Source organism: Scleropages formosus, chromosome 14 (assembly GCF_900964775.1).
Source record: "Scleropages formosus chromosome 14, fSclFor1.1, whole genome shotgun sequence".
Lineage (NCBI taxonomy): Eukaryota > Metazoa > Chordata > Actinopteri > Osteoglossiformes > Osteoglossidae > Scleropages > Scleropages formosus.
This window is the reverse complement of record NC_041819.1, coordinates 10,355,225-10,382,018: the sequence shown is the minus strand read 5'-3', so window position 1 is coordinate 10,382,018 and position 26,794 is coordinate 10,355,225. Positions and strand designations below refer to the sequence as shown.

Below are 26,794 nucleotides of genomic sequence, written 5' to 3'. Positions count from 1 at the left end.
CTTTGGCAATTTGTAAACCGGGCCTGGAGATAGTGCAGCTGTAATATCAATAGCTCTTTGATCTGTTAATGGAGTACTGTGAATAATAACCGAAATGTCATAATTGAGTAAACAGCTAGACACCAGCCAGTAGTCTATTCGAGACTGTCCAGAAATGTTTTTTACTGCACCAAGTGTACAATCAACTTTGAGGGAATCTCCTTCTCTGTATGTTGTCCATAAATATTTTAAGGTTGGAAGTGGATGACGAAGAATGCTGTGGAGTCCATCTATCAAGAAAGTTGTCTAAGGTTGTATTAAAATCCCCGCCAAAGATTATCGAAGCATTTGGATATTTAGCTAAACAATTCACAAGCTTATTTTCCAATGGATCAAGCAAAATATCATTTTCTGAGGACATATTATAACCATATATGTTAACAGTAATAAGAATAATCTGGTTCAGTCGAATAATAAAAAAACGAGAGGGACCGAAAGGATCTGTATCTTTATGTACAATAATCACTGCGAAGTTGTTTTGAAGAACAGCCATGCAACTTCATTAACCCACCGCGACTTCCAAAAGTCGGCATCCTTTTCGGTTGAATGCCATTCCTGAAAAAAAGGGAATTAGTTTTTTTGCTGGGGACATGGTGGTGTGGCGGGTTTGGCCGGGGCCTGCTCTCTGGGGGGCCTGGGGTTCGAGTCCCGCTTGGTGCCCTGTCCTGGGTGTGTCCCCTCCGCCTCCAGCCTTGCACCCTGTGGTACCGGGTTAGGCTCTGGGTTGCCGTGACCCCACTTGGGACAAGCGGTTTCAGCCTCTCTCTCTCTGTGTGAGTGTGTGAGAGAGAGAGAGAGATTTGTGCTTCTTAGCATAGAAAAATAAGGCTTTCTGCCTGTTTCTTAAACCTACATTGATGATTGAGAGACAGTATCATGGACAAGGCATAACAAAAGTTAAGAACAGGGATGAACTACAGCACATTTTGAAAGGCGCAACACTAAGCTTAAATTAGTAGTTTAGATAGAAGTATTAGAACAGCCTTACTTCGAGCTAAAACTCCACTAATCAGTACATGTGGAAAAACATCATTGTAACCAATACAACGCGAACAGTATCAGGGAGAGACTATCGCCTGTTGAGAAACACCGCGACGCACCAGGCTACGCGTCTGACGTCGTCAGAGATTGATATTCTAGCGTCCATCAGCCATGCAAACTGTCGCTGCTTAAGCACCTCCGACGTCTTTGCTTCTCTCCAAATTCTGTCCCGATGAGCAACCGACTTCAACTTTAAGATTGGGCGGGAGCGCGCACTGGAGCGATGTGCACGGTGTTCTATCAACACTGGTTCTGCAGCGTCATTCTTAGTGCAGCGCGTCGCCGTTGCGTGCCGACGCACGCTGGCTTCGTGTGTCGCTGTGCTTACGTCATTAGCCGCGGGTGACGCTACCTGCCACGTCCGTGTCCGTAACGGTAACTTCCTGGTAGGAGCAAGAGCGCTTGTGTTATTCATTGTAAACCAACCAATGAAGAGTTAATTTCTCTCCTCGAGGTGTTACTTTCAGCAATGAAGTAAACGGTAAGACTGATTGCGATTCCGTGTATGAGGAAAACATGTTCGTTCAGTGAGTCATACACAGCTGTAGAGACCGACTCGGCCCGCGGTTAGCATTAGCATTAGCGTTGGTGCTAATCTCATCCCTCTGCCAAACCCAGCTGTCCTCCGGTTCAGGTAAGAAATGCGAAGTGTATGTATTTAATTGAAGCAAACGTGTTGATTCTGGAAAAACAAGTTACTTTGTGAATACGTAACCTATGGCGACTGTACATACTGCCCAGGTCTGGTGTTTCTGTCTGTCTGAGTTGGTTTAGAAAACAGCGCACGCCCGGGCCGGCGGTATTCATTACTTAATTTTAATCACACAGCCTGCACTGTTCTGTTTACTAGTGTTTTACGCAGCAGCGTGGGAATTTAGAATAACACTGAGATCTCAGTGATAACGCTTGCGTATTGTTGGAGCTGCATGTTTTAGATGTTCTTGTTTTTAACAGGTATTTTCCAGAGCTGCATCATGAGACAGTGTTTGTCCAGTCACTGTAACTGTTAAAGTCTGTTGAGTTTTTTTATTGTTGGCCGATCGTTTCCTCGCCGCAGCTGCTTTAATTAAGGGAAAGTGGAGGCGTGATGTTGACACTTCAGTTTTGCTGTTATACTAGGCGTATACTGTATATATGGTTGTGAACACACAGCCTCACCCACTCCTGGTAACAGCCTTGATTTTTTTTTTTTTTTTTTTAAAATCAATAAATGTTGAGTGTAATGCACTAGCAGAGTATAATCATCATGTGTAAAGGAAGTTAATCAGTTCCAGACAGTTTCATCTTGCATGGAGAAGCTCATTGTTTTCCCCCACAATTAGTATATTTCTGTCAACTTCTTTAAAGTAACTCACTCTTACTTCACTATTAAAACATACATGTGTAGATGTCAGGTTTTAACCTCGTAAGCACTTACTTTGTACAGACCTGTAAGATGTTGTAAGTGGCCTTGAGCAAAGGCATCAGCTAAATAAATACAAAATTCTATGTGCTCAGATTGATGCTAGAAGAGAAAAATAAGTTTTGTAAATCATTCTGTATATAGGCAATCAGCTAGTAAGTCTAGTGACGGCTTCTGATAGTGTGACAAAAACAATTATATAAACAATATATATATTTATATACTGTGAGTTTTCAATATTTTCAGAGAACATTTTTCTTGTGACAAAGTAATTTTGGTATTTTTGTGATGTGATTTAACAAACTGCAGAGAATGATTTTGGCATTCATTACTTTGTATTTTATTATAATTTCATTGTGAAATATGCAAACATACTACAAGCATTACAGTTACAACTATCTGTATATTTGAGTGTACCCAGTCTTTGCATAATTGGGTTACTTCATTATGTGAGATCACCTCATTAGACAAATTCCTATTGTTAGGGGGATTTCCTATGGGAGAAAAAAATCAGTCCTTCCAATTCATTAAAATACAAACTAAAAGGTATTTTTAAACCTAAAAATCAAAACACCAACATAATCATTATCAATAACTTTCCATTGCAGGCTTGTGGAGGTCTACAGCAGTGCATCCTCTAAGATGTGCACTTCTGGGCATGAGTATCTCTTTTCCGGTCATTGCAAATTTCATGTAACAGAAAGTAATTGACCTGGTGTCTCCCTACTCTTGGGCAGTATGTTCTGTTACTGGTTTTATCCTGCTGTTCTTCTCCTTGTTGTTGTTGTTATTGACACACACACATTGACTGAAACCGCTTGTCCCAAGTGGGGTCGCGGCAAACCGGAGCCTAACCCGGCAACACACAGGGCGTACAGCTGGAGGGGGAGGCACACCCCGGACGGCACCCCAAGCAGGGCCCGAACCCCAGACCCACCAGAGACCAGGACCCGGTCAAACCTGCTGCGCCACCGTGCCCCCCCCCCCACTATTATTATCGTCATTATTATTATTGTTTTGAATTGTTTAACTTGGTCTTCATCTAGCTTCATCACGCATAGCATTCATGGTGCAGATATTTAAGTTATGGTTAAAAAATCTTACACAAAGCAGTTTACTGTGTACACAGCTTCTTAGAAATTTGAGGGAACAAATCCGGGACCGGGGATTAAAAATTCAGGTTAAGTTGACCCCAAAAATAAAGTACAACTTTTGGGCAGTGCTGTGGAGTGGGAAGCAATCATTGGGTTCCTGGAGTCGAAGGTTTTGTGCACCGACTCCACAGCCCTGCCCTTGAGTAAAGGAATTTACTCTAAAGTGCTCCAGTAAAACTCAGAGTAATTACGATTAGTTTATGAAGAAAGGGTATATCTTTCTGTGAGCTGTTGTCTCAAATCTAGTCAAAAACTGGGCTTCATTTCTTCCTTGAATGTTCTCAGAGATTTGTGTCTATAAAATATTGTTGTGTATTTTTAAATATTGTCTGTATGAGTGTGAGCACTTTTTTTCCGTCACCATATGTTGATGCATTCTCTTTCTCTAGCTGTGTGTGCAGCCAGAAGAAGTGTTTTGCCATGAATGGACAGTTAGACCTTAGTGGGAAGCTGATCATCAAAGCCCAGTTGGGCGATGACATCCGGCGCATCCCCATCCACAATGAGGACATCACCTATGATGAGCTGCTGCTCATGATGCAGAGAGTCTTCTGTGGCAAGCTACAAAGCTCAGACGAGGTCACTATCAAGTACAAGGATGAAGGTACGTGTTGAATTTGGGTCCTGGATATCTTCCGCTTAACAGAAGAGCAAAACTGGGCTTGACAACTTTTTGCATTTATTATTATTTATTTTTATTGTTTATTCATTTAACCAATGTTTTTCTCAAATGTGACTTTGGCTTCAGATATCTTCACCCTTCTCAAGTGAAGTGGTTCGTTGGGTCTGATCGCTCACTTTCGCTCTGCTTTGGTTACCAAACCCCTTATCTAGAGTTTAACTGGATTTGTGTTTGCTAAAGAATAGCTGTAAATATATGAAAATACATGTTTTTGTTAATTGTGACAGATAATTGTTGCATTGATACCAACATTAGAAATGTACCACCTTTGGCCTCATGGAGCAGTTGAAAGATTCTTGAAAGCTTACTATTCAAATATTTATATCTGTACTAGTTGAAAGCACAGGCCAACTGGTTAATGTTGCTGAATTATCCTCAGTGATGTTATGTGATTGCTAAGTGTTACATATAATAAAAAGTGTATTTTGTGTATTAAAAGTTATATTTTTCTCATTTATTTATGTATACTTTTCTCTTTTAGATAATGATCTTGTCACCATTTTTGACAGTTCTGACCTTTCCTTCGCCATCCAGTGCAGCAGGATACTTAAACTGACGTTGTTTGGTAAGACAGATGCCTGTGATCCAACACACACCTACTTCAGAAAATGCATTCCACTTCATGTTGTAATTGGGTTGCTTGGATTGTTCTTTAGGGTGTCTTGTAAATATAAGATGCGACAAGTAGTGTATAGAGATACTGTCTTCATGGAAACTGTATTCCAGATATAATATTCTGATTTTCATAGCACTAACAAAACTTTGAGACTGTTGCAGGCATCATGTTTTGAGATCAAATGTTCTTTGTTTCTCACAACCAGATTCAAGGTTTTGATATCAGTTTTGACACTTTGTAAACTTTAGCAGATTTTTAATAAACTGAGCACTATCTTTTATATATAAAACAAATTAAAATTGTTTTAAGTTTTTATAGATCTGTTGCCTGAATGCAGTAAGTTGCTCAAATGTTCGTCAATGAAACACTGTTAGCCTCAGAGAATGAAAAATATGTTTGTTTATATATGATCACTTAATAATATGTTGTTTGTACATTTGGCGCACACATAAAAATGGCCTCAGATTGCAGACATGCGTCAGTTAAGCACCACAAGGTGGTGCTCGTGCTCTTCAGGAAACTGCAGTGTATTCCTTCTGCCCAAGAGTCCTAATAATTTGCAGATAAATAAAACACTGGTTTACTTAAGGATACATTGCAAATATAATAATTATTAGATGAAACTGAAAACCATTTCTCTAGTTTGTGGTTTGTCACAGGATTATAGTGCTGATAAGTATTTATGTTGTTCATCTGTAACTCGTTACACTTAGTTAAGATATGTCTTGCATATCTGACTTTTCTGCAGGTGAAATTGCACTGCCAAGAGACTTGATGGAGACTCCTTTAGTGCTTGCATGTTTTTTTTTTTTTTCCTTTCCCCCTTCAAATTTTGGTTGTTCTTTGTTATACTGCAGCCAGCATTTCAGTTGTGTTCTTCAAAAGGCTCACTAACTTACACTGCTGTGGCCAGAATAGAATAGTTTCCCTGCAGTCTGCTGTTAGCTGCTGATCATGTTGTCTTCCTTACTCTGCTTCTCAAAACATCTTTCCTGCCTGTCATACTGGTGCCTTACAGGTAATCGGTAGCGGTTGATTGTTCCTGCATGGGCTGATGATGGGGAAGTGTGCACGGGGGAGAGTAAGCGCACCCTCTGGGTTCACAGGCTTTTTGGTATTAGAGCTGCAGAAACAGCCCTTGCCCTAAGCAGTCACTAGCAAGCCACCTGAATGACTTTTGGTCCCTCAATCAATGCAACCAACATCTGTAAGCAGTTGGAATCAGGATGGTGTTATGATTGAATCTATCTCACTAGAGTAGTATTGGTCTTTGGGGTTGTTGTGTGGGCTGTATGAATATAGCTGTCATATTTTTTTGTCTGCAGAGTTGTTCAGTATTATATAAATATAACTGTCACTGTAGATGCCCTGGTTCCAGCCTCTTGTTTTATTTTTTTACACGTTGCGTCGGTTGTTTTGTTGCTGTTAGTGCAGTGTTATTGTGGTACTCTATGCATGGATGCAGCCAGATGTGTCTACAGGACATCGGCCAATCCAGATGCGTCTCCTCTTCCTTGTACTCCCCACTTGCCCACAAGTTTCCCCACACAGCTAAGGCAAAACAAACTTCAGAAATCACTCTGGAAAAGATGCATTAGCACTGGCAACAGAAAACAAATCCTGATCTCTAATATTGAGCTGTCTGTTGCCAAGAGCAATAGCTCAGCACAATTGGAAGATATTGACAATGAATGAATCATCTGTGAACCGCTGCTGTTATGTTCTGAAAAACCTTGAACAGGCCCAAGACCTGAGTCATGTGTTTGAAAGTTTAGTTTCACCCATGAGAGAAGTTTGGGTCTCCCTGATGGAATGTGTATTTGGAGCAGAAATCTGGAAGCCTCTGCATGTGGGTGACTCACTTATTGTATGTGTATTCCAGTACCATAACAATGCAACACATTGAAATATACTGAGTTCTCTTGGAGTCACTGAATGTCAACCTCAAGCCTGAAATGTGGTCATGCGTGTTTAGGGGTTCACAATCAAGTTCAAATGTAGCAAACTGAAATTGTAGCTCTAACATAAAAGGGTGACGACGTGTATATTTCAGTGTGTGATGAATTTGAGTCTTGCATACATGTTTCAGTTGTTTATTCACGTAGCTGATAATTGTTCTCCAAAACAGCTTAGTGTTATCTGGCTCACAATGGTTGGCAGGTTTACGCACATTTGGTCATATTTACAGAACGAATTCAGTGTACCTTGCTCGAGGCTACCACATGAGGTAAATTCACATTTGCAACCTTCAAATGAAGACAACACTAATCACTACAATACCTGCTGTTTTATAGTGTTATCAGAATATTATTATAATAATCTGATATTTACACAATAAAAGTATACACTATATTGAAATGGGGAGTGTCTTTCTCCTTGGCTCTTTACCATCCTCATGTTGTAATTTCCTGTGCTATTAGTGTTTGAATCAGTGTTGGAAGATGTGTGCCTTGGAAGAGGATGCAAAGAGGGAGAAAATTGTGTTTTCAGAAGGCTTTCACCCTGGTGGTTGAGCACATCCTTGGCATATCCAGAAGTGCCAGCATGTGGCAGTGCAGTGAATTTACATGTTCCTGGGAGCAGTCCACATGTTTGCTTCAGAAAGCACCTTGGGTTCAGGAACAGAATTGGGGGATTGTAATCCATACTCCCCGTCCTCTTAGCTGCTGTATCTGGTAAATGTAACACTGGAGCCAATGTTGTGCATGTAAAATTCCACCAGTCAATGAGTGGTTTGGGTTCCAACACTGGTCTGATGTCTGCTGTGATTGGGATCCCGTACAGTCCTGTGGTTTAAGGGAGCAAGATAGCTTACTGACTGAAGTTGCTCTACCCACAAACTCCAAGTGTGTTTTTCTGTTGAATCGAACAGCCAGGTCACGGTATAATTTTGGATTGTCACTTGTCTTTTATAACGAGTTGGCTCTAGCACTGCAATAAACTGACATTTGTTCAGCCACTCTCTTTTTGTTTATTGCCTTGACATTTAATGCTCGAGTTACATGGTAGTTTTGAGCTTGAACATGCTGCAGAGAATTGATTGATACACTGTGCCATATGTTCAGTAAATTCCATTCCACCGATCCCAGGTTTTATTTAACAATTTAACATTTAAATTATTGACATAGTAGAGAGTGGTCCTGATAATTGTGGGTCAGAACACATTGCAAGACCTTCAAATGCAGACTCTTGTCTTAGCAGCAAATAGGATTTGCCTACGACTTCTGCGTGTTCAGAGCTTGCATCTCCAAGTGTGTTACCCTGACAGAGTTATACGTCCCTGAATAAACTGAGGGCATGCCCTTCTAGGTTGTGCTTCACTTGAGCTGGGCCTTTGGGGTGAAAGTGGAATGATTCTGTTGAGTGATAATGGCCACATTTTTGAGTACGGTTTCCACAAAGATATGAATGTCAGAAGCAAAGTTGCGTACCCACACTTATTGTACTCCAATGTCAGCACCCCCAGACAGCTCCCCCCCCCAGGTGACCCGCTCTCCTGGTTAGGGTTGAAAAGTTGGCGCCAAGTAGTTTTTATGCTCCTAGCTCTCTGACCAGTTGCTGATGTGAGGACTGTGCCCTGTCCACTAAAGTAACATTTGCAAGCAAATTGGCCAGGATGCATTTATCAGTGCTCTTGCACAGTTACATCAGAATATGATTATTTGGGGGATACTTTGTTCTCACGCACATGTCCCTGCCGGATACATAGTTCTTTTTGTTTCTCATGGAAAAGGTGACATGTTCAAGGAGTAGGTAAGCTGTGTTCATTGTGCCAGAACTGGGTAGGGGGAATCACAGGAGTATTATACTTTTAAATCAATACTTACTCAGGCTTTCAGTGGAAACATTTCGGGCTCTGATGCTCTCTGATGAAGACCTGGTCCCTCTTCATATGGTTTTGCTATTGTTCAGTAACATTACGAAGTGTTACTGTGAGTCATTGAAATGATTGATAGTTCTCTCCCACAGTTGCACCCATTTTCCTTTTCTAAATCCTGGAAATGGAGGTATAAAGCAGTTTATGTTGTGAAACACTTTTAAGTAAAAGGAAATTACATTAAACAAATTACTTATTAGTGTATATACTGCCAGGATAGGATCTTTGATTTCCTGCATTTGGTTGCAGTTACTACAGTATATAGACTATAAATATGAAACAATCATTTATGAGCCATTCCTTGCATGATAAACGAGTAGGAGTGACTAACCACAGTCCATCCTTCTGGAAAAGGGACATAGAGGAATCTCCAGGTTTTTTTTTCCACATCTTTCATAGTTTGGCACAGTTTTCACCATGCACTTGTGATCTCGCGGTTACAGTTACATGCAAGTGTGGATCAATGAACCAAGTGTTTTACAGAGGCCTCAGAGGGCAGTGTGCCCTTTATATGCTTTAACTCTTCAACAACCCACTGGGTTTTTGGGAATCCAATTTTCCAACTTAACAACTGAAAGAAATCCATGCTTTTCTACACCTGGAGTCTATTTAACTTTTGACTGCAGAGTTGACATGGAAACTAGGTGCCTGCTGGGCAGCAAAGTGGGGGAAAATACGAATACAGTAATAGAAAAAGCCGCAGCTACATAAAACACCAGTGTTTAAGATTTGTTTTCATTGATTTGTTTTGGTAAATGTTTTCCATAAAGGTTCTAAACATGTTACCATCACAAGGTCACTGTCTTTCCCATCACCTCTTCCCCATGACACACTGTTAAGATATGAAGTTTATGAGATGAAGTCCCGAGCTCTGTTTCTTTTTCTTGTAAAGTAAACGTGCATTGAATTTTAAGCATAATCATTTTTGTTTCTTCTGTAGCATGTTATGAATTGTTACTAGCTTGGGGGGGGAGGGGGGGGTCTCACTGTCAGTTCAAGATATGGACAGACAACCTTCAAAGTCCACTGTAGCTTTGGCTACAATATATGATCTGAATGTGTGATATAAAGCTGTGCTCGTGACCATCAGTTACATACCACTATATTTTCATTGGTGTTCCAGGTGTGCTGATGGTCTTACCGTGTGCCCCTCCACTGACAGCTCTTGTGGTGCGCAGTGGGAGATGTGCACACAGTGATTTACAAGTGACACCACAGCTGCAGTTCTAGATGGGGCATGCCCCATTAATCCCACTGAACCAGAACTGAAAAGCTGGAGCAAGCCGCCTTCTGGGAGCCAGGGCCCCCGAGTCCACAAGCTTCAGTAGAAGTGCTAATCACCACCCCCAGTTCCTCTCTTTCCATATCCTGGGGTTGGATCTGAACCTTCTAAGACTAGTGCCACGAAGCCAGTACTTTATGTGCTTTGAAATTTTTGTTCTGGAGTCCATTAGTAGGCAGTTTCTTAGATGTTCAACTGACAAAACCAGCATTTTGCTTCCCTCCTCAGGCCTTCTTGTTTGTTTGAGGTTATTGTTTCAAAGCCAAACTCCCGTGCTAGAACAGGCGCGAATCAGTGGTTAATTGAATGGAAACTTTCTAACAAGGCTTCTGAACAGGCCCAGTCTATTGGGTAATGTAAAGCAGAACGATTTGAGCACAGTAGCCTACCCATAATACATCTATACTGCCTGTAGGTATTCCAGTGCACTGAAGGGGGAAGGGGGCAATCAGTGAAGCACACAATATACACTGAAATTTTGCAATATACTGTCATTGTAAATTTGCAGTACACAGTAAACTGTGTAAAAACATCAATTTGTTATCAATAATCACTTGTCTATGTGTTATGGTGATCTGGAGCCTATTCCAAAAAAGATGCAGCTTCCTACTGTAAAGCAGAATGCACGTCAGACAAGTAACCATCCTCTGCACGGAAATCATGCTCATTCAGAGAAATGGCAACTTTAAGTCACCAGTTCACCTGAAACATGGTCTTTGTACTGTGGGAGGAAATCACATCAGTGAAACGTACTCTCTCTGTCACTCACACAGGAGGGGTGAACCTGAACAGCATGTCGTCTTTGGACTGTGGGAGGAAACTAACGCAGACACGGGAGAATATGTAAACTCCACACAGACTGAGCAGGGATCGAACCCACATCCTCTCGCGCCACCCAGGCGCTGTGAGACAGCAGCGCCTCTCACTGTGCCACCATGCCATTGTACTTTATCTTTACCTCTTACTAGGTTGATTTAATTAGATTCATGCTAATTCTTTTATGTAAACGCCTGTGTGTGGCTACCGTGCGATGCACTGGTGTCCCCTCTCTCTAGGGTGTCTAACCCTCAGCCTTGTACCCAGCACTTCCGGAATAGGCTCCAATTCTCTGTGGCTCTATTCAGGACAAGTACTTATTAAATCTGGATGGATGGATTTCTGTAAACTGACATTGTGATGGTTATAAATCAGTTAGTTGCATTCTGGGAAAGGCCACACCTATAGTGTTAGCACTCTCTAGTAGCTTACTTTTTATCTCGGCCCTTCATTTTCTCTCTTAGTTGGTGTATCAGTGGTCAGTGCCTTCCGTGTTATTGTTATATAAATTTATTCTCAGCCTCATTGCCTCACAATGCTCATTGTATGATCTTTCAATTTTGTGCAAAAGTACTAAAGGCTGGCAACATGGACAGTCTCTCACATGTGGATACGCATGCAAAATGTACAATTGAAAACGATATTCCTATCATGTAGACGAAATGACTAAAGCATTTTCAGCTTGTCTTCACTGAGTCGGTTATATGATATATTTTTAATGAGTTTTTGTTTGTCAGCACAAATTGCATGTAGGAGGAGTCTGCGTGTGTTTTGACTGCAATTTTCTCTCTTGTTTATTCCCTGTCTCTGTTGACCACAGGTCACGTTTTTGCATTGTATGCTCATACTTGTGTGTGCTCACAACCAGCATCCTCTCTGTGCAGTGAACGGGCAGCCCAGACCCTTGGAGTCCAGCCAAGTGAAGTATCTGCGCCGTGAGCTCCTTGAGCTGAGGAATAAAGTGAACTATTTGCTGGACAGCCTGGAACCCCCCGTTGAACCGGGAGTCACCCTTGGCACCCCTGATAGTGGTAAAGTTCTTTTGTGCACCTTCCCACTAAAGTTCTTATAGATAAACACCTGCACTCTCTTCTCACTCTTTTCCTGTCTTCAGCCTCTTTTTATTGTAATGTTTCTCATTTTAAAGACTCAAAGTTCTATAACGCCAATAAGACTTCAGCTGAAATCCTTAACTCTGAGTCTTTAACCAGTCATCAGGTAAGAGGAATTGTAGGAAATACTCAGTTTCAGCAGTCTGCTGCCAAACTGCACCTATCCAGGTGCACAGAAGACACCCTAAACACCATAGTCCTACTTTGTTTCAGAATCCAGGCAGAGCTCCTTCATGTTTATACAAAACAGGGGACTTTGGCTCCTAAACCAGCTATCCGGGGCTCAAAGATGGACAGCTGGTCTGTGGTGTAGTCATATCATTTTCTAAAAAGGACCAGACAGTAGAATAACTACAGACAGTAACATAAATCCTGGGTTTGAGAGAACTGCTTTTATAATTTGGAGACTGTTGGTCTGGCACAGGCAGTGGCCACGGCTGTGAAAAGCGCTGGGCTTTATATCTCACTGCTCTGAGCAGTGTTTCGTCGGATGTGCTGCTTAATCAATGAACAATGAATGCCTTTTTAAGCTCTTTAAGCCTTTTAACATTTTTTTTAAATAACTTTTAAGCCTTGGAAGTGTAACCTAGTCCCTTTCTCAGCCCTCTGTAAATCATGTTGGTATGATATCCTCTTTCTCCTTCTGGTAAGCAGATTCATATAAAGAATGCTGGATGGATTGTCAGCTGCTTGTCTACCTTCTGCTGCAATTACTTTGTACAGTTTCAGAATACACACTTGTGCAAAGGAGGACCTTGGTTTATCTGTAACTGAGAGCTAGTATTTTTTTTTTTTTTTTTTTTTGCATGTGGAGAGGAGAATAATTCGCACCCCCATTTGTGATTAGTTACTCCTCACTATAAAATGTTTTTGCAGTGCCTGTCAGAATTAAGGGGAATTAATTGTGAGAATAGGCCTTTGTAAAGATGTTTTAGCGTTTTTATTAAGGAAAATAAAAAGCAAGTATGGGAAGTAGTGTGTTGTTTCCAACGTTGTTATACTTCCCTGCCAGTAGAGGCCAGTAGTGTTTGTAATGCATATTGCTAAACCTCAGTGGTATAAAAACTTCAGTTGGAAGGTGAAGGGGACAATATTTATACACTACATTTACATACAAACGTACACATTTGCATTTACAAACAAAACATATTTATAAAAAGCGTTATTCACAAGAAAATAACTCTTGAGTGTACACATGAATCATCTTCTATTCGCGTTACTCATTTCTGTGCTTCCAAGAGCAAAAAAGGCTCAGGTACAAGCATTGATCTTACAGTTGTGTGTTCTGTGCAGAGTACTTCAAGAGTTATATTTTATTTCCATTTATTTTGAGCAATTTTGTTTTTCTTCTTTGGAGCCATAAATTGTATTTTAACACAATTATGGTAGTGCTTCTATATAAGGTAAACTGGCATATGTGGTTGCAATAATGATGTGACTCACACAGTCTATTAATATCTCACATGCAGAAAAATCAGTATCTCTAAAAGCCCAGACCCCAGAAACCCCTGTTCATGTCAGATGCATGCCCAACAACAGTATGAATGTTTAAATATTTAAGCTGAATAGAATACTTATTGTCACTGTTTCTCTTTTTGTCGGTAGTCTCACATATTGTCATTTGGAAATGATATAGTTTCTCCACACTAAATTGATGTGACTTCTAACCTTTCAGTTTTCTTATAGTTTTCTTTGTTACTCTTAAATGCTGTTGTCACAAATGAAAATATAAGGAATGGAAAACAGGTGGAATGGTTTTCTGTAGCTAAAATTATTGCATTGTTAAACTGCCCTTTTGTCTAATTTCTTGCCCCTCTTTTGTTTTATGTAACATGGTCAAACACATGCGTCCTTCAGAGGCATCAGACAGCCGGGAGGGCAAAGCCATAGCTTCAGACTCCACCGCACAGCAGCCGGTTCCAGTCAGCGCAGCCAGCATGTCAGCTTTTGACCCACTCAAGAACCAGGAGGACGTCAGCAAAAATGTGATCTCTTCCTTCGGGATATCAGAAGACCGCATTTCAGGTGCTGTAGGAATCATGTCAGAAGACATAAGACCCCGTCCTGGTTCAGAACATCTCACCAAGCTATTATTCTACTATCCATGCAAGCCACTGTTTTGCTGAGCAAGTGTTTCTCAGTGGCTTGCTCTAGGAACCCCCCTATTAAAGTTACCAGTCCTGCTGTACCAGCTTCTAATGATATTGTGCCATTTTAAATGTATTCTACTCCTACATGTGATTTTTAATATCAGTGTTTAAACATTTTCCATTCTTCTCCTCTCTTTGGAGATGGCCCACTGCACTAAATGCAGCCTGACGCACAGCCAAACATTTCACTGATGCACACATACAGACATAACTGCACAATTACTGATTCGACATCACAGGATTTGCCAACACCCTGTTGATAATTTTCCAACCCGCTTACTAAATTCACTGGACAAGATGCAGGGGATTACAGTGACTGGGGAATGTTTTGACTTCTTTGGAAGTAAGACTGAAAGTAATATTTACTGTAAATGATATGGACATTTTTCCAGCCAAATTTTTGAAAGACTTGGAAAAATAAACAGCTTTCACCCAATTGTAGCTTGCAGTAATACATTATTCTTTCCACAATACAAGGTCCAAAATTTTTTATTACCTTTCTTACATTTACACTTGAGAAGAAAACAGAGTCTGGGCCTTTTTTTTTTCTTCAAGATTGAACAAAAAGAGCACGTTGTTGTTTTTGGGAGTTTATGTATAGCAAGGTAACATGAACTTCTTGGTATGCTCCCTGTAAATAGCCAGCTTTTTTCTTATCGAGTCCTGAGGGCTTTGCCATCTAATTGCACAAGGGTTCTTTTGTAGCAGCAAATGTGGCAGAGCTTTAACTATTCAACCACTTTTCCTTGCCAGGACCCCATGGCAGTTTGCCTGAGGAGCGGTCCAGCACCCCAGACAGCACCACCTCAGCCTCATCAGCCGCACAGCAGCCTGGCATGCCCCCCCAGCCTCACGGACCCTATACAGGAGTCCAGCAGCCCCCTCCTGCCACCATGGATGGTCAGAGCCTTGCTGTCTTGGCTAGTTTGTTCTCCGATTCTTTCCTTCTGACGTATCTTTCAGCAATCTCTCCTCCAGAACAGCTCTGTTGAAGCCATTTAAGAACTGTACCTTGCATAAGAATATAAAAGATTTCCCTCCAGAAGTTTAAATTCCATTTCCTTCTGAATGAAATTAACTTACACTTCTATTGTAAAGTTTTATTGTTATTGAACGTGTTCTTACTGAAATTTTGTGCAGATATTCAAGGGTGTTTCACCTAAATTGCTAATGTGAGGGGATTATGTAAAATTTTGTGTCAGGTGGAGCAGAAGGATACATGTGTGGTGCAAGTACATCTGTGAGGAGTTTGTGTTGCGGCTCAGTGGTTTGTGTAATGGAAATGGCATTACCAATGTTTGTTTGACCAAACGGAGTTCCCTTGCCAGGCATAAACCCACTTAGAGGTTTCTGTGTGGCTTTCCTTGTTTCTTCAGTCTCTGCAACACGCTCGAGTGCAATGGTGGTGACTCATCTTGTGGAGTGTGTGCATCAGTACGGAGTCTGAGGGCTTCCTAGGAACTCTGGCATTCTCCTGTTTTTATATTCCAATGCAAGAGACCGTGAATAAGCCAGGGACACGTCTGAGGATTTTCTTATTTTTTTTAAAACCTTCCATTAATTTCATCACTATATACAGTATAGTTGCCTTTGTTTGGGTGGATGGTTTTGTCGGCCACCAAATGCTACAAACACCAACTTGAATAAGAACTTGGCTGGGTTCCTTTATTGAGTTTCAAAATACCTTTCTGTAGTTTTCCGTAGTTGAAATGGGAAATGTGAGAAATTGCAGCATTGCTTAGTTGTCATTGATCTTTAAAACAAATTAAATTTTTTCAACTGTTAGCTTAACCCATGGTGGTTGGAGCTTCATCAGACCAAGTGCTCATGCTTTAAGCTGGTAGATGGTGCTCACCGCTGGGTGGGATTTATGTTCAGGGCTGCCAGCTGTAAATATGTTCTGTCTGACAATTGAATTCACAAAGTACAGTGTTTGTATGTACTGTGGTGTTCAGACACTGGCATCAGGTGGAAAGTAGAATAAATGTATCAGTATTAAATCAATAACAAGAGTCCCTCTCCTTGCCCCTTCTGTTTATGAAAGAATTCTATATTTTTTGCAGATTTTCCTCCAGATAGTACTGTTGAATAGACACGTAAAAAGTTTCTATTTATACACACATCGGAAAAAATTCAATACTCGATAGACTGTTTAGCAGTTCATTTACAGATCTTCTCTCACATAACTCTTGCTTTTTCAAATACATGTACTAAATAGATGGTTGTTAGAAATTATTTTGTTGTGGCTTACATACCCTACATATGGATATTTTGTATATGTGTTTGCTGAATTATACTGTTTTCAGTCAGTCACGAAAGGTGAAGAATCTTTTACTTGTTCTACCCAAACTTGTCCAGAATCTATGTTCTATCTCTTTTGGTTTAGATTTGGCACTATGTGTCCATATGTTCAGCAACGATCAGCACAGTCTTGCTCTAGAAGCAGAAATTTGATGGCTCTCCAGTGAAGGCAACATAGTTAAGTCCAGTGTTCTCCACTGGCTTGATTTACTCTTTGTCATCAGATATTTACAAGTGGAATGAGTGAATCAGATGTTTGTTTGGGAACTGCCTTTGTTTCTCTTCCTGTCAGGTAACAATATTCAGTTTGTGTATCTGCTTATGCACAGACTCAATTCTGTCCAATGCTCGTGACAAATAGAAGAGATTTTGTCTGTTATTAAAGACTGAGAAGCAAGGGTGTATAAATTGCTGGCCTCCTGGAGTTTGTAGCAGAGCCAAGTCTTGCTCTTAGACGTTGCTTCCAAGGAATATAACATTGTTTGGCCATCTGTTCGATGGTTTTGAAATTACATCCTCTGTAATATGCTTTTATTGAGCAAATACGAAAGTGAGAGATTCTTGTAATACCATTTAGATGTCATAGGTGTGCATTCATGTCATACTTTAAGATCATTTTACTCCAAATCCATTACGTTGCGATTTAATTTAAAGCTGTGAACGAGTAGCCTTTTGATGGAAAGTGTGCTCTTGAGAGTCGAAGGCAACGAATCAAAGTGACTGAGCTCACAGGTAGACGAGCCCATTTCCTAAAACTACAGCCTTGCTGCATCTGAAATGTCTGCTACCTGGCGTATTACATCTACATTTATTTATTTAGCAGACACTTTTCTCCAAAGCGACTTCCAATAGACACTATGTAGTGTTAATATTAAATTGTAATGTTTAAGATGTTAACATTCTTTCAGGGATTTCCACATCAGACTATAAGCAACTTACAACTTTCTTGTTATTCTTTTATACATTAATAAAAAAGGGTCTGTTAATAAAGAGTCTATTACAGCAGTCTTGGCAGCAGGGATTTGCATTGTTATGATTTGAGGAGGGGGAAAAAAATATGTGTTTACAGTGTTTCGTGGTGGTTTTGGATTTTTAGACATTATGGTTTTGGGTCCTTCTTCATGTGGGTCAGCGGGTTTCCTCTGGAGATTTATAGTTGGAGATTCTAGAATTTCTGCAGCTCATAGTCCAGGGTTTCCAAATAGCTGGTCTGTCTGTAACAGACCTCTAAAGGTCTTAGGTTTCATTCCACCTGTTACTTTGCAGCTGCCTTCACTGCCTCCTTTCAGAACCTTCACTGAAAGGAAATTTTCTACACCACATACTTCCCAAAGACCGACTTGTCAACACGATTTGTCTGAGCGAAAAGAAGGGAGAGATAAAGGCAGCCTACACTTTATTGTTCCACCATGGGTTGTCTTGCATTCTGCTTCCTTTAGAGTCGTTAATTGCTGTTTACCTTAAGAAAGCCAGTCCTCCTATTTAATGGCTTTTTGAGGTGTACCGCATCTGTGGTGAAAAACTCCATACTCCAAACATAGTAGCTATGAGATGCTATGGCCATTATTCAGAACATTCAGGATTAGGTCATTACCAGTGCCTGCCACAAATTCAGCAGTGGACCGAATGGCAGCTGCTACAGTTTTTGTTGTCTTTTTTCTTTCCACTGATTATAGTGTGGTAAAGTTCTTTACACGTTAACATAGAAGACCGCATTGAAAAAAAAGGAGAATACAGATTTTGGATTGAGTGTCTGGCTTCTTGAATGAGCCATATGATGAGCTGTTGTGGCCGCCCTGTGTGATAACTGCTATTTTGGCTAAGGATGATGAGTCCAGTGATAAATTATGCGGTAACCCTAGTTCAGAGGTTCAGACAAAGGATTCCCTGTTTTTTCTGCAGTTTGGGTAAACACAGGGCCACATACCTTTCTACACAGTAAAGCAAAAGTATTTCCCACATGGCTGGAAAGCTCTTATTTGATGTGGGAAGAACCACGTCTCTGTACTTTTTGCAACAGCCACAAATGAAGCTCTGGCAAAACCCCACTCTTTGCCACCTATGAGCTCACATCACCCACCATCTGATGATTAATGCTAACTTCTTCCACAAGGTTCCTCTTGTTCTTGGGTTTTCCCATGTTTTTTTGTTGGGATCTTTTTGGATAGCCTTAAGGTCCTGTGAGGAGCTGCTGACATATTATGGTCCAGAGATGGAGAGAAGTTTTAATTAGGGCAAACTACCAACTTTAATTAGGGCCACTGAATGGGCACATAGGCTTCAGCCATTTATCAGTGCATACATAGTGGGAATCCCTTTCCTTATACCACTTTGTTGGTGATACACTCAAATAATTCATAGCCTAGTCAAATTTGCCTATACCACAACACATACAGTGGAGGAGTTTTAAATGAAATACTATTAAACTTCATGGGATAACGTTTTGGTGAGATTTATTTTCCCTTGCTGTTGCTAATTCAATATCTTTTTCATAATGTTCCACGGCACATTTCACCCTGAGGCCCAGTTAATTTTGGACCCTGACAGGGCTTTCTGAGTCTTTACACTACTTTGGTTCTGACAAGCACAAGTGAACTGGGGAAGGCCAGCAACAGGAGGAAATGTTGTTCCCTCTGGGTCTAAATATGCTTTGGGGTGTTTTTACATGTGTCCGAAGTGTTATTGTAAGGGAACGGCTTGTTCCTTTGAGTCTTTAACAAGTGGAAATGTGTGGTTTTTGCAGAGGATACCAAAGAAAGAAGAGAGGAAGCTTGTGGAACATGCCAGTTTCATTTGCTCAGCTTCAGATTTTGCATGCAGTAGCCTTGGCATTTCTGATTGACTTGTTTTGTTTCCATTACCTGGTGCTGTGGGCAGCCATAACTTTTTAACAGCCACTCCGCCTGGAGGAAGTGTGCAATTTGTAGTCCAAGTTCTGTTGTATGTTAAGGGCAGGGTTGAGTAATGTGGGCACAGTGCTGAACACAAGGCATTTTATGGTAGTGGGCTAACTGTGAGCCCATCCACATGTAAACATTTTATTTGCACATGGGTCATTGTGGGTGGTACGTGTGAAACAAAGCTAATGTATTGAGGCAGTGTGTTGAGATGCTTGAAGTGTCTGGTTTTAATGTGATGAAATTAAAAGCATTACATTTGTCTGGCTCTGCTTAGGAATATACAGATACATACATATTTCTCTTAACCAGACTGGTGTGAAACCCATTTTGGAATTTCCACTTTTATGGTTCTAAATGTATTTGCATACATTAAGACAAGAGTGTGAAATTAATTGTTGTAAAAAAAAGTAATGTAACCCTGCTTCTACTGAACTAAAGGCTGATTCATGCTGCTTGTGCAACATCATGCAAGGAGTACACTGTTTTACTCAACGGATGGTGTACTGTTCCTGTGCTGCCTGTAGTACCTTGTTGAGCTGGATTAACCTATTCTATAGCTATATTTTACCAATAAAGTATTCCTTTATTTATTATCATTTGTCCAATCGCTTGTCCAATGGAGGGTTACAGTAGCCCACAGTTTATCCCAGAAACATGAAGCTAGAGGCAAGGTACACACTGGAAGGGTGCCAGACCAACTGATACATTATTCATCGTGTTTGCTCACTAAAATATTTTGTCGAGAACACATCCATTTCATCATGTCAACTGGTATCGTACAATGAAACGGACTTTTTTTGTATTGCCTTTCTATTTTTTTTTTCTCTGAAATGAAAGACCAAAATAATAGTAATGACAATTTGCTATTCATAAGCAACTGGTTGTGTGGTAGAAATTCCTACTAATATCGGGAAAGCATACTTAACTGTTTATGTTGTGATTCTTTTAAAATCTGTTGGCATAAAGTTCCAGTTGCATAATGTTCCAGAGCTAATTCATAATTAGCTTCGTAACGGACAACGTCACCATCCATGCATACTGGATACTTCGGTATCTTTTGGAATTGGCTTGGAACAAAGTGGAATATTCCCCCTTAGAAATAATGAAAGTATTTCATCTGTATTTTTCAATATTTGGTTAGTTTACAGGATCGAATTAGGGCAGTTAGGGGTAAGTGTTCTAAAAATGTATTTGTGGCATCCTACCTAAACGTGAGGTAGGACCAGTTCAAAGCATGTCAATCTGCAAAATTCACACTATATGATGTAAAACCTTTTTTAATGCTAAAATTAATTAATTTTTGTTATGAATGTTAAATTGTATTTGTGTTTTGTCCTTTCCTCTTTCAGTTTTTGAGACTGAATTATGAAGCCTTTTATAATTGTATTCAGGCAGTAGTATTTCGAAAACACAGTATAACTTTTAAGGTGTTGTCACCTGTATGTCCCAATGTCGTCTTGCAACTTTTATAGAAATTTTTTTACTCATACTGTTGTGTCTTCTGGGGTAAAACATTTATAGGGCAATAGTAAAGTCGTAAGGAAACCAATTTCTTTTATTAGTTGTCGGTGCATATGATTTGTTCCCAGCTTGTGTTCAGAGTGATGGTGACATAATGGTGCTTTCTTAGCTAGATGTACACCATGTAGTGAACTCAGAAAGCAGGGCTGTCATGCCTTAAGCTGCATACAGGAGGCGGTACCAGTGGTTTAGCTGTGTGTGGAGTGGACCTTGAGTGGACACTTTTAGCTCAGCCCATAATGGTCATGGATGTGCCCAACCTTTTTGCAAGGCAAGCAATTTCACGTTTTGTTTTACTTTCCAGAACTCTCTTTTAAAAGGGCATTTTTATTAGCTGATACTGTTTACAGCCTTTTATTGCTGTGGATTTATTGAGTGCCAAATTGCTATTTTTTGGCTACACATGACAAGTACTCTTAGATTGATAGCCATGGATTATCACTATCTCATCAACTTCGTTTGTATGTTTTTGCATCACAAAACACGCCTTGTATGTCTGTTATTTTCCCTGTCCTGATTATTTTTCTAATTCATGATTTATTGTCACTTACAGATAGGGAGATATTTTAGAGTGTTGTTCTTAAGGTAATACAGTGGTTAGTGCCTTCCTCTTGGTTGAGCTTATATGTGCATTATTTACTCTGTGCATCTTTACTCTTCCTAATTCAGACAGACCTCACTGGTGCACAAAGCTAGTGCTCTGCACTTCTGCTTCTCTAGTGTCCCTCCAACCAACTCTGACACTTGAGCTATACAGTCTTTGCTCATAGATTGTAGGACTCAGAGCTTTCAACACACCTGCAAAATGCAACTGTTGGATATACTGGAGAGACGTAATCCACAACTGTCTTATATCTCTGGGGATTGCTGCAAAAAAGCTGGGGAGATACGTGTTCATCTCCTGATCAGATTGATTTATCAAATGGAAGAATAGTCTCCAGTATACACACACACACACACACACACACACACACACACACACACACCGTCTGAAACCACTTGTCCCAAGCGGGGTTGCGGCGAACTAGAGCCTAACACAGGGCGCAAGGCTGGAAGAGGAGGAGACACACCCAGGATGGGACACCAGTCCATCACAAGGCACCTCAAGCAGGACTCAAACCCCAGACACACTAGAGAGCAGGCACAGGCCAAACCTGCTGTGCCACCACGCCCCCATGCCCCCCAAGTCTCCAGTATGCAGGCTGTTTTCAATAGCACTAAATAAATGAGTAAAAATTAAATCACAAGAACTCTGTCTAAATGAACATTTATACATTTAGTGGTGCAGATATTGGCTAATGTTACCAGTAGAACTGGGAGTATGATACAGTATTGCAGTTTTTGTGTGGCAGAATGTTCACATGAGATGCAGTGTGTATCTGCTCATCATGTTCTGTTCTAATAATCAAAACCAGGTCATAAGGAATGGTCTTTGTCCTTCAGTAAGTGGGTGTTGCACATAATTTTAGATGTTGTGTTGGTTGTTTACACATGGTAACTAGTGTATGTTGATTTTATCAAAATATGGCATTCATTAATAGGCTCATATTGTATTTTAAATTAACATATGGACCACATGAGTCGGGTGGAGTACCAAAGTTTGCCTGTTTGTTGGTCTCTTTTTCTCTGTATTTTGGGAAAAATATCTGTTGTTTGTCTGATGGGAACATGTTTTCTTTTAAAGACAAGCATCTGAAAAGATGTCTGCACCCCCTTCTTTGACCCAGGAAACAGGTTTAACATAACATTTGTGACTCTCTCACTTTTTTCTGTCCTCAGCACGTAGTTAATGAACTGTTATATTGTTTGTGCCGAGTTTATTCTGGGTTGTTTCTAAGTCTTTCGATCGGTTTACATGAACTGGCCTTACAAATGGAAATGTGTTGTTTTGGTGGAGCTATTTTGTGCAGAAAGTTAAAATGTGAAAAAGAACATCCCACCGGTGGAATGTGTGCTGAGGGAATTCTGTGTTTGATTAGGAATCTGTTGTGGAAATCCTTAACAACATATAGCCCTTTTTCCCCCTCTCTTGTCATGTTTCCCCTGTGGATTTTTTTCTGACAGATGAGTTGTGGTCTAAAGAAAATTTCCTAATCCACTCTGGCCAGGGATTCCCACATCTTGCCTCTGTGAAGGAAAATGAGATTGAGGCACGAATGGAAAGATGGACGGACGGTTGTAAGAAAGCACAAGGCCTGGCTCTACTATTGAGACAGGAAGGAGAGAAAAAGATAGATGATGTAAAAGGCTCACAGCTTTACCCCATGCTAACATCTTCTCCAGTAGAAGATTTAATGGCATTTGCAGTTGCAGGATGGGTTCTTACGCTTGCAGTGCTGCATGGTTCTGTACTGATCCTGAGGTTCAGTTGGCTGTGTGAAATTTTATTAATGCCATCCATCCATCCATCCATCCATCCAGTCTGAATATTCACATCTCCTGTACAGGGTCACAGTCGCCCAGAGCCTATCTCGGATGTATTTGGTGTAGGGCTGGAGGGGTACACCCTAGACAGGGCGCCAGTCTATCACAGGACAGTCACATTTGCATTACATTACATTTATTTATTTAGCAGATGCTTTACTCCAAAGCAACATACATCTCATAGAAAATACGTGTTCATTACATTAGCAGAAAGAGTGGCTTAGATGCAGACACGTGATTCTTAAGTATAGCTTGGTTCGTATGGCGTGAGAAACTATGTTCATCGCACGAGTAGCTGCAAAAAACTTTATCAGAATATCCACGATTCCTGATCACCTTTTTTAGTAACTCTCACAGTCACCCATTTTTTTCCCTTTTTGAAACTGTTGGAAATGAGACCTTTTTTTTTCTTTTTTTTTTAAATCCAATTAATATTTAAAACAAAAAGACTAACACCCTTAAATCTACCAGATACAGTAAGATGACTAAATGGAAAACCCAGGTAAAAACCATCAGCAGACAGTTTGCCTTAAATTTTATTTATTTTTTTTTTTTTTTGTATATAGAAGTATTTATAGTATTTAATTTTTTTCTTTAGGTAACATTTTCTTCATTCCTGTGTTGTCATTCTCCAGTTTATACTGGAACGTGGGTTGTCAATGGATAGTACAGAAAGTTAGCATCTGCTGTTACTAAGATCCAAGACACAAAATGAAAACAGCTATGCTTTTCCTGCTTTAACAGATTTTTTGCTCACTATAGTTGTTTTAATGAGAGATTACTCTGTATGGAGAGTGATTTATTTTATTTTTTTTTAAAACAAGTTTAGCACATCACTTTTCAATCTAAAGCTTTAACTGAATATACCAAATCCTTTCACGGTTTTAGTGTCCTTGCCAACATTTTGAACAGCAAGTTTTTTTTTTGTTGTTGTTGTTTTTGAGATTTCCTTTGTATGTGTGCTTTTTAAGCTAGTTTGTATCCTTAAGTTGGTATTCCTTTACTGATTTGAATAGGCAAAACTTCTTGGTTTTCTAACAGTCATAATCTTTTTACTTTTGTAACAGGCCACATTTTGCTTTAAACCAAGGATTTTATCATCAGCCTTAGCATTATTTTCACAAGTACAGAGCCCTCTTCCAAAAAGCTGTACGCTTTCAATTGTGCTTAGTTATGGGCAGTGCACAAGCATGCATTGAAGTTGTGAAATGGTTTGAATTGCACCTGATGTAACAAAATATAAAGTAATTGTTTTGATTTGGGCTGCTCTAGCTGTTGCACATAGTGCTTGAATATTGGACTACCCGTGTGACTTGTGAGTTTTTAAAATTAAAAACTGTATTACGATGTGCTTTTATCCACAACCAGAATGGTGGACTGAAACACTGGGTTTTGTACTTTCTTTTATTGCTGTGCACAGCAAATTGAGGAATTAACATATGTTCTCTGATTGCCAGGCAAAAGTGCAATTTCTCAACATGTTAGCTTAAATAACAGTATGTAATAGTGATCATAACTATAACAGCAAATAATAGTGGTCTTCCTGAGGCGCTAATGTGTTTGTGGCAAGAGCACGAGGACTTAAGAAGGGCATAAGAAAGCCTGTAGATGTGAGAGGACTCTCTATTAATCGTTGCTTGTCTGCCTGGGCAGCGTGTAGTGTAGTGGTTAGGGTTACCTTTGTGCTCAGAGGTTGAGGTTTGAATCCTGCTGTAATATCATTGAGCATGCTACATAACCTTAAATTGTTCCAGTAAAATTACTCAGCTATAAAAATGGGTAAATATTTGTAGGTAGTTTAACAACGTAAGTTGCTTTGGAAAAAAGTATCAGCTAAATGAATAAATATAAATTAATCTAAATAGCTAGATGGAGAAGTGCTGCTTGTGCTGTATACAACTCAACATTCAGTCCTGTGGTCTCAGCCTCTCATGTGCGACAGGAGTTTCATAGATAAATCCATCTGTATATTAGTCCCACATCTGCTGTGATCTCAGCCTGCATTGTAGTGATACCCTGAGGGCACAAGACACAGTCAGGTGGTTTAGATTTCAGTGTTGGGGCACTTGGAGGTCCCATGTTTACATGAATCTACATAATTTCCTCAGACCAAACACACAGATTTATTACAGTAACTTGTGTAGTCTGTGCCTTGGCAGGTGTGTGTGTACATCATGTCAAGTGTTACACCATGCTGACATAGCTCTTGTACCTTGTATACTTTTTCAGGTCAGATGTATCAGCAATACCAGGCCACAGGTGGATATCCCCCTCAGCAGGTTTATGGTATGCCATACCCAGGTGAGGACAGTTTTTATTATACTGTTTACTCTGCAGTTAACTCACCATGAACTTGTGGAGTTGTGTGTCCCAAGTCTGCAGTATTTCATCGAGGCTGCAGCTTTTCCAGATGGTCCCTGATTGAGATTTTTTGTATTCCATCCAGATCATCTATAATTGTAAATGTTTTGCTGTCTTCACTCATTTAACCATGATGTTTTTCCATTTATCATCTTGAACAGAGTAAAGTTTTGAAAATAAGTAACATGAAGGTCTAGGGACTAGTAAATGGACTAGTGGAGCTGGGTGCCCGCTACATTCTTCTGTGTGCACAGCAGCAGTTCTGAAACCCCCTGTTCTGTCTTTCAGCAGGCTACACCCCTCAGACAGGAGCTCCTCAGCCAGCTCCTCCTCAACAGCAGTTCCAAAACTACAGTGCCCCAACTTCTCAGGCTGCTGCCCCAGCACCAGGGTTCACAGGGCAGCCCCAGGCTCAAGCCCAGGGTGGGCAGCAGTATACCCCTGGTACATTCCCCCCACAAAACTACACTTCACAGGCCTCACAGCCTGCTAACTACAGCATGCCCCCCACCTCCCCACCTGGCCCTGGATACCAGCCTCGCCCTGGCTACACTGCACCCCCAGGAAGTACGGTGACCCAGCCCCCTCCGAGCAGCTCTAACCCATATGCCCGCAATCGTCCCACTTATGGTCAGGGCTATACCCAGCCAGGCCCAGGATACCGGTAAAAGGTGATAATGGGCACTCTGCTCCAGAGCTTGAAAACAGTCTGTTTCTAGTTGGCAGCCAAGATCATAACCCTTGAAGAATCCACAAGAACTCTGCACCCATCTTGTTGATTGTCCTTTGTTTTTATGCTGATAGTGCTTCACAGACTATTGAAGCACTATGGATAATATACAGATGGGAGAACAAGTAGGAGGAGATGTTTTGTGTGATCACCTTTCATTTTATCTGTAAGTGAACTGAAGTCTGCAACACTACTTTGATGTAGAGTAAATACTTTGGCTGTAACTCAGTGATTCTGAAAATTGCACCTGTATTTATGTTTGTCTAGATTAATATAGCCCCCTTATTCAACTGGATTTTAAAAGATCTATCATGGGAATGAAGATTGCCGATGATGAGTTGTATTATAAACTATACAGTATTCTTGGGAAACTAATAAAGGCATCA

The 26,794-nt window shown here is 40.4% G+C and overlaps 1 protein-coding gene across 3 annotated transcripts; it reads left to right on the top strand.

The window, feature by feature from the left end:
• Nucleotides 1-1,430: 1,430 nt before the first annotated feature.
• On the top strand, nucleotides 1,431-26,794 carry LOC108920553 (protein TFG-like). Of its 3 annotated transcripts, none has more exons than XM_018729380.2 (8): nucleotides 1,431-1,561; nucleotides 4,026-4,240; nucleotides 4,800-4,883; nucleotides 11,794-11,940; nucleotides 13,879-14,046; nucleotides 14,925-15,071; nucleotides 25,547-25,618; nucleotides 25,967-26,794. In XM_018729380.2, the coding sequence occupies exons 2-8, from the start codon at nucleotides 4,057-4,059 to the stop codon at nucleotides 26,344-26,346; spliced, it is 1,182 nt and encodes a 393-aa protein (XP_018584896.2). In that variant the 5' UTR covers nucleotides 1,431-1,561; nucleotides 4,026-4,056; the 3' UTR covers nucleotides 26,347-26,794. The 3 variants fall into 3 exon arrangements, with proteins under 3 accessions (XP_018584896.2, XP_018584897.2, XP_018584895.2); XM_018729381.2 differs by having other exon boundaries at nucleotides 1,431-1,714; nucleotides 25,970-26,794; XM_018729379.2 differs by having other exon boundaries at nucleotides 1,431-1,714.

Bases quoted from the DNA above. Each gene is read 5' to 3' on its own strand.
- LOC108920553 (XM_018729380.2), top strand. From the start codon at position 4,057: ATGAATGGACAGTTAGACCTTAGTGGGAAGCTGATCATCAAAGCCCAG. The intron at 4,241-4,799 runs GTACGTGTTGAA...TTTCTCTTTTAG, and splicing joins TATCAAGTACAAGGATGAAG to ATAATGATCTTGTCACCATT. The intron at 4,884-11,793 runs GTAAGACAGATG...CTCTCTGTGCAG, and splicing joins ACTTAAACTGACGTTGTTTG to TGAACGGGCAGCCCAGACCC.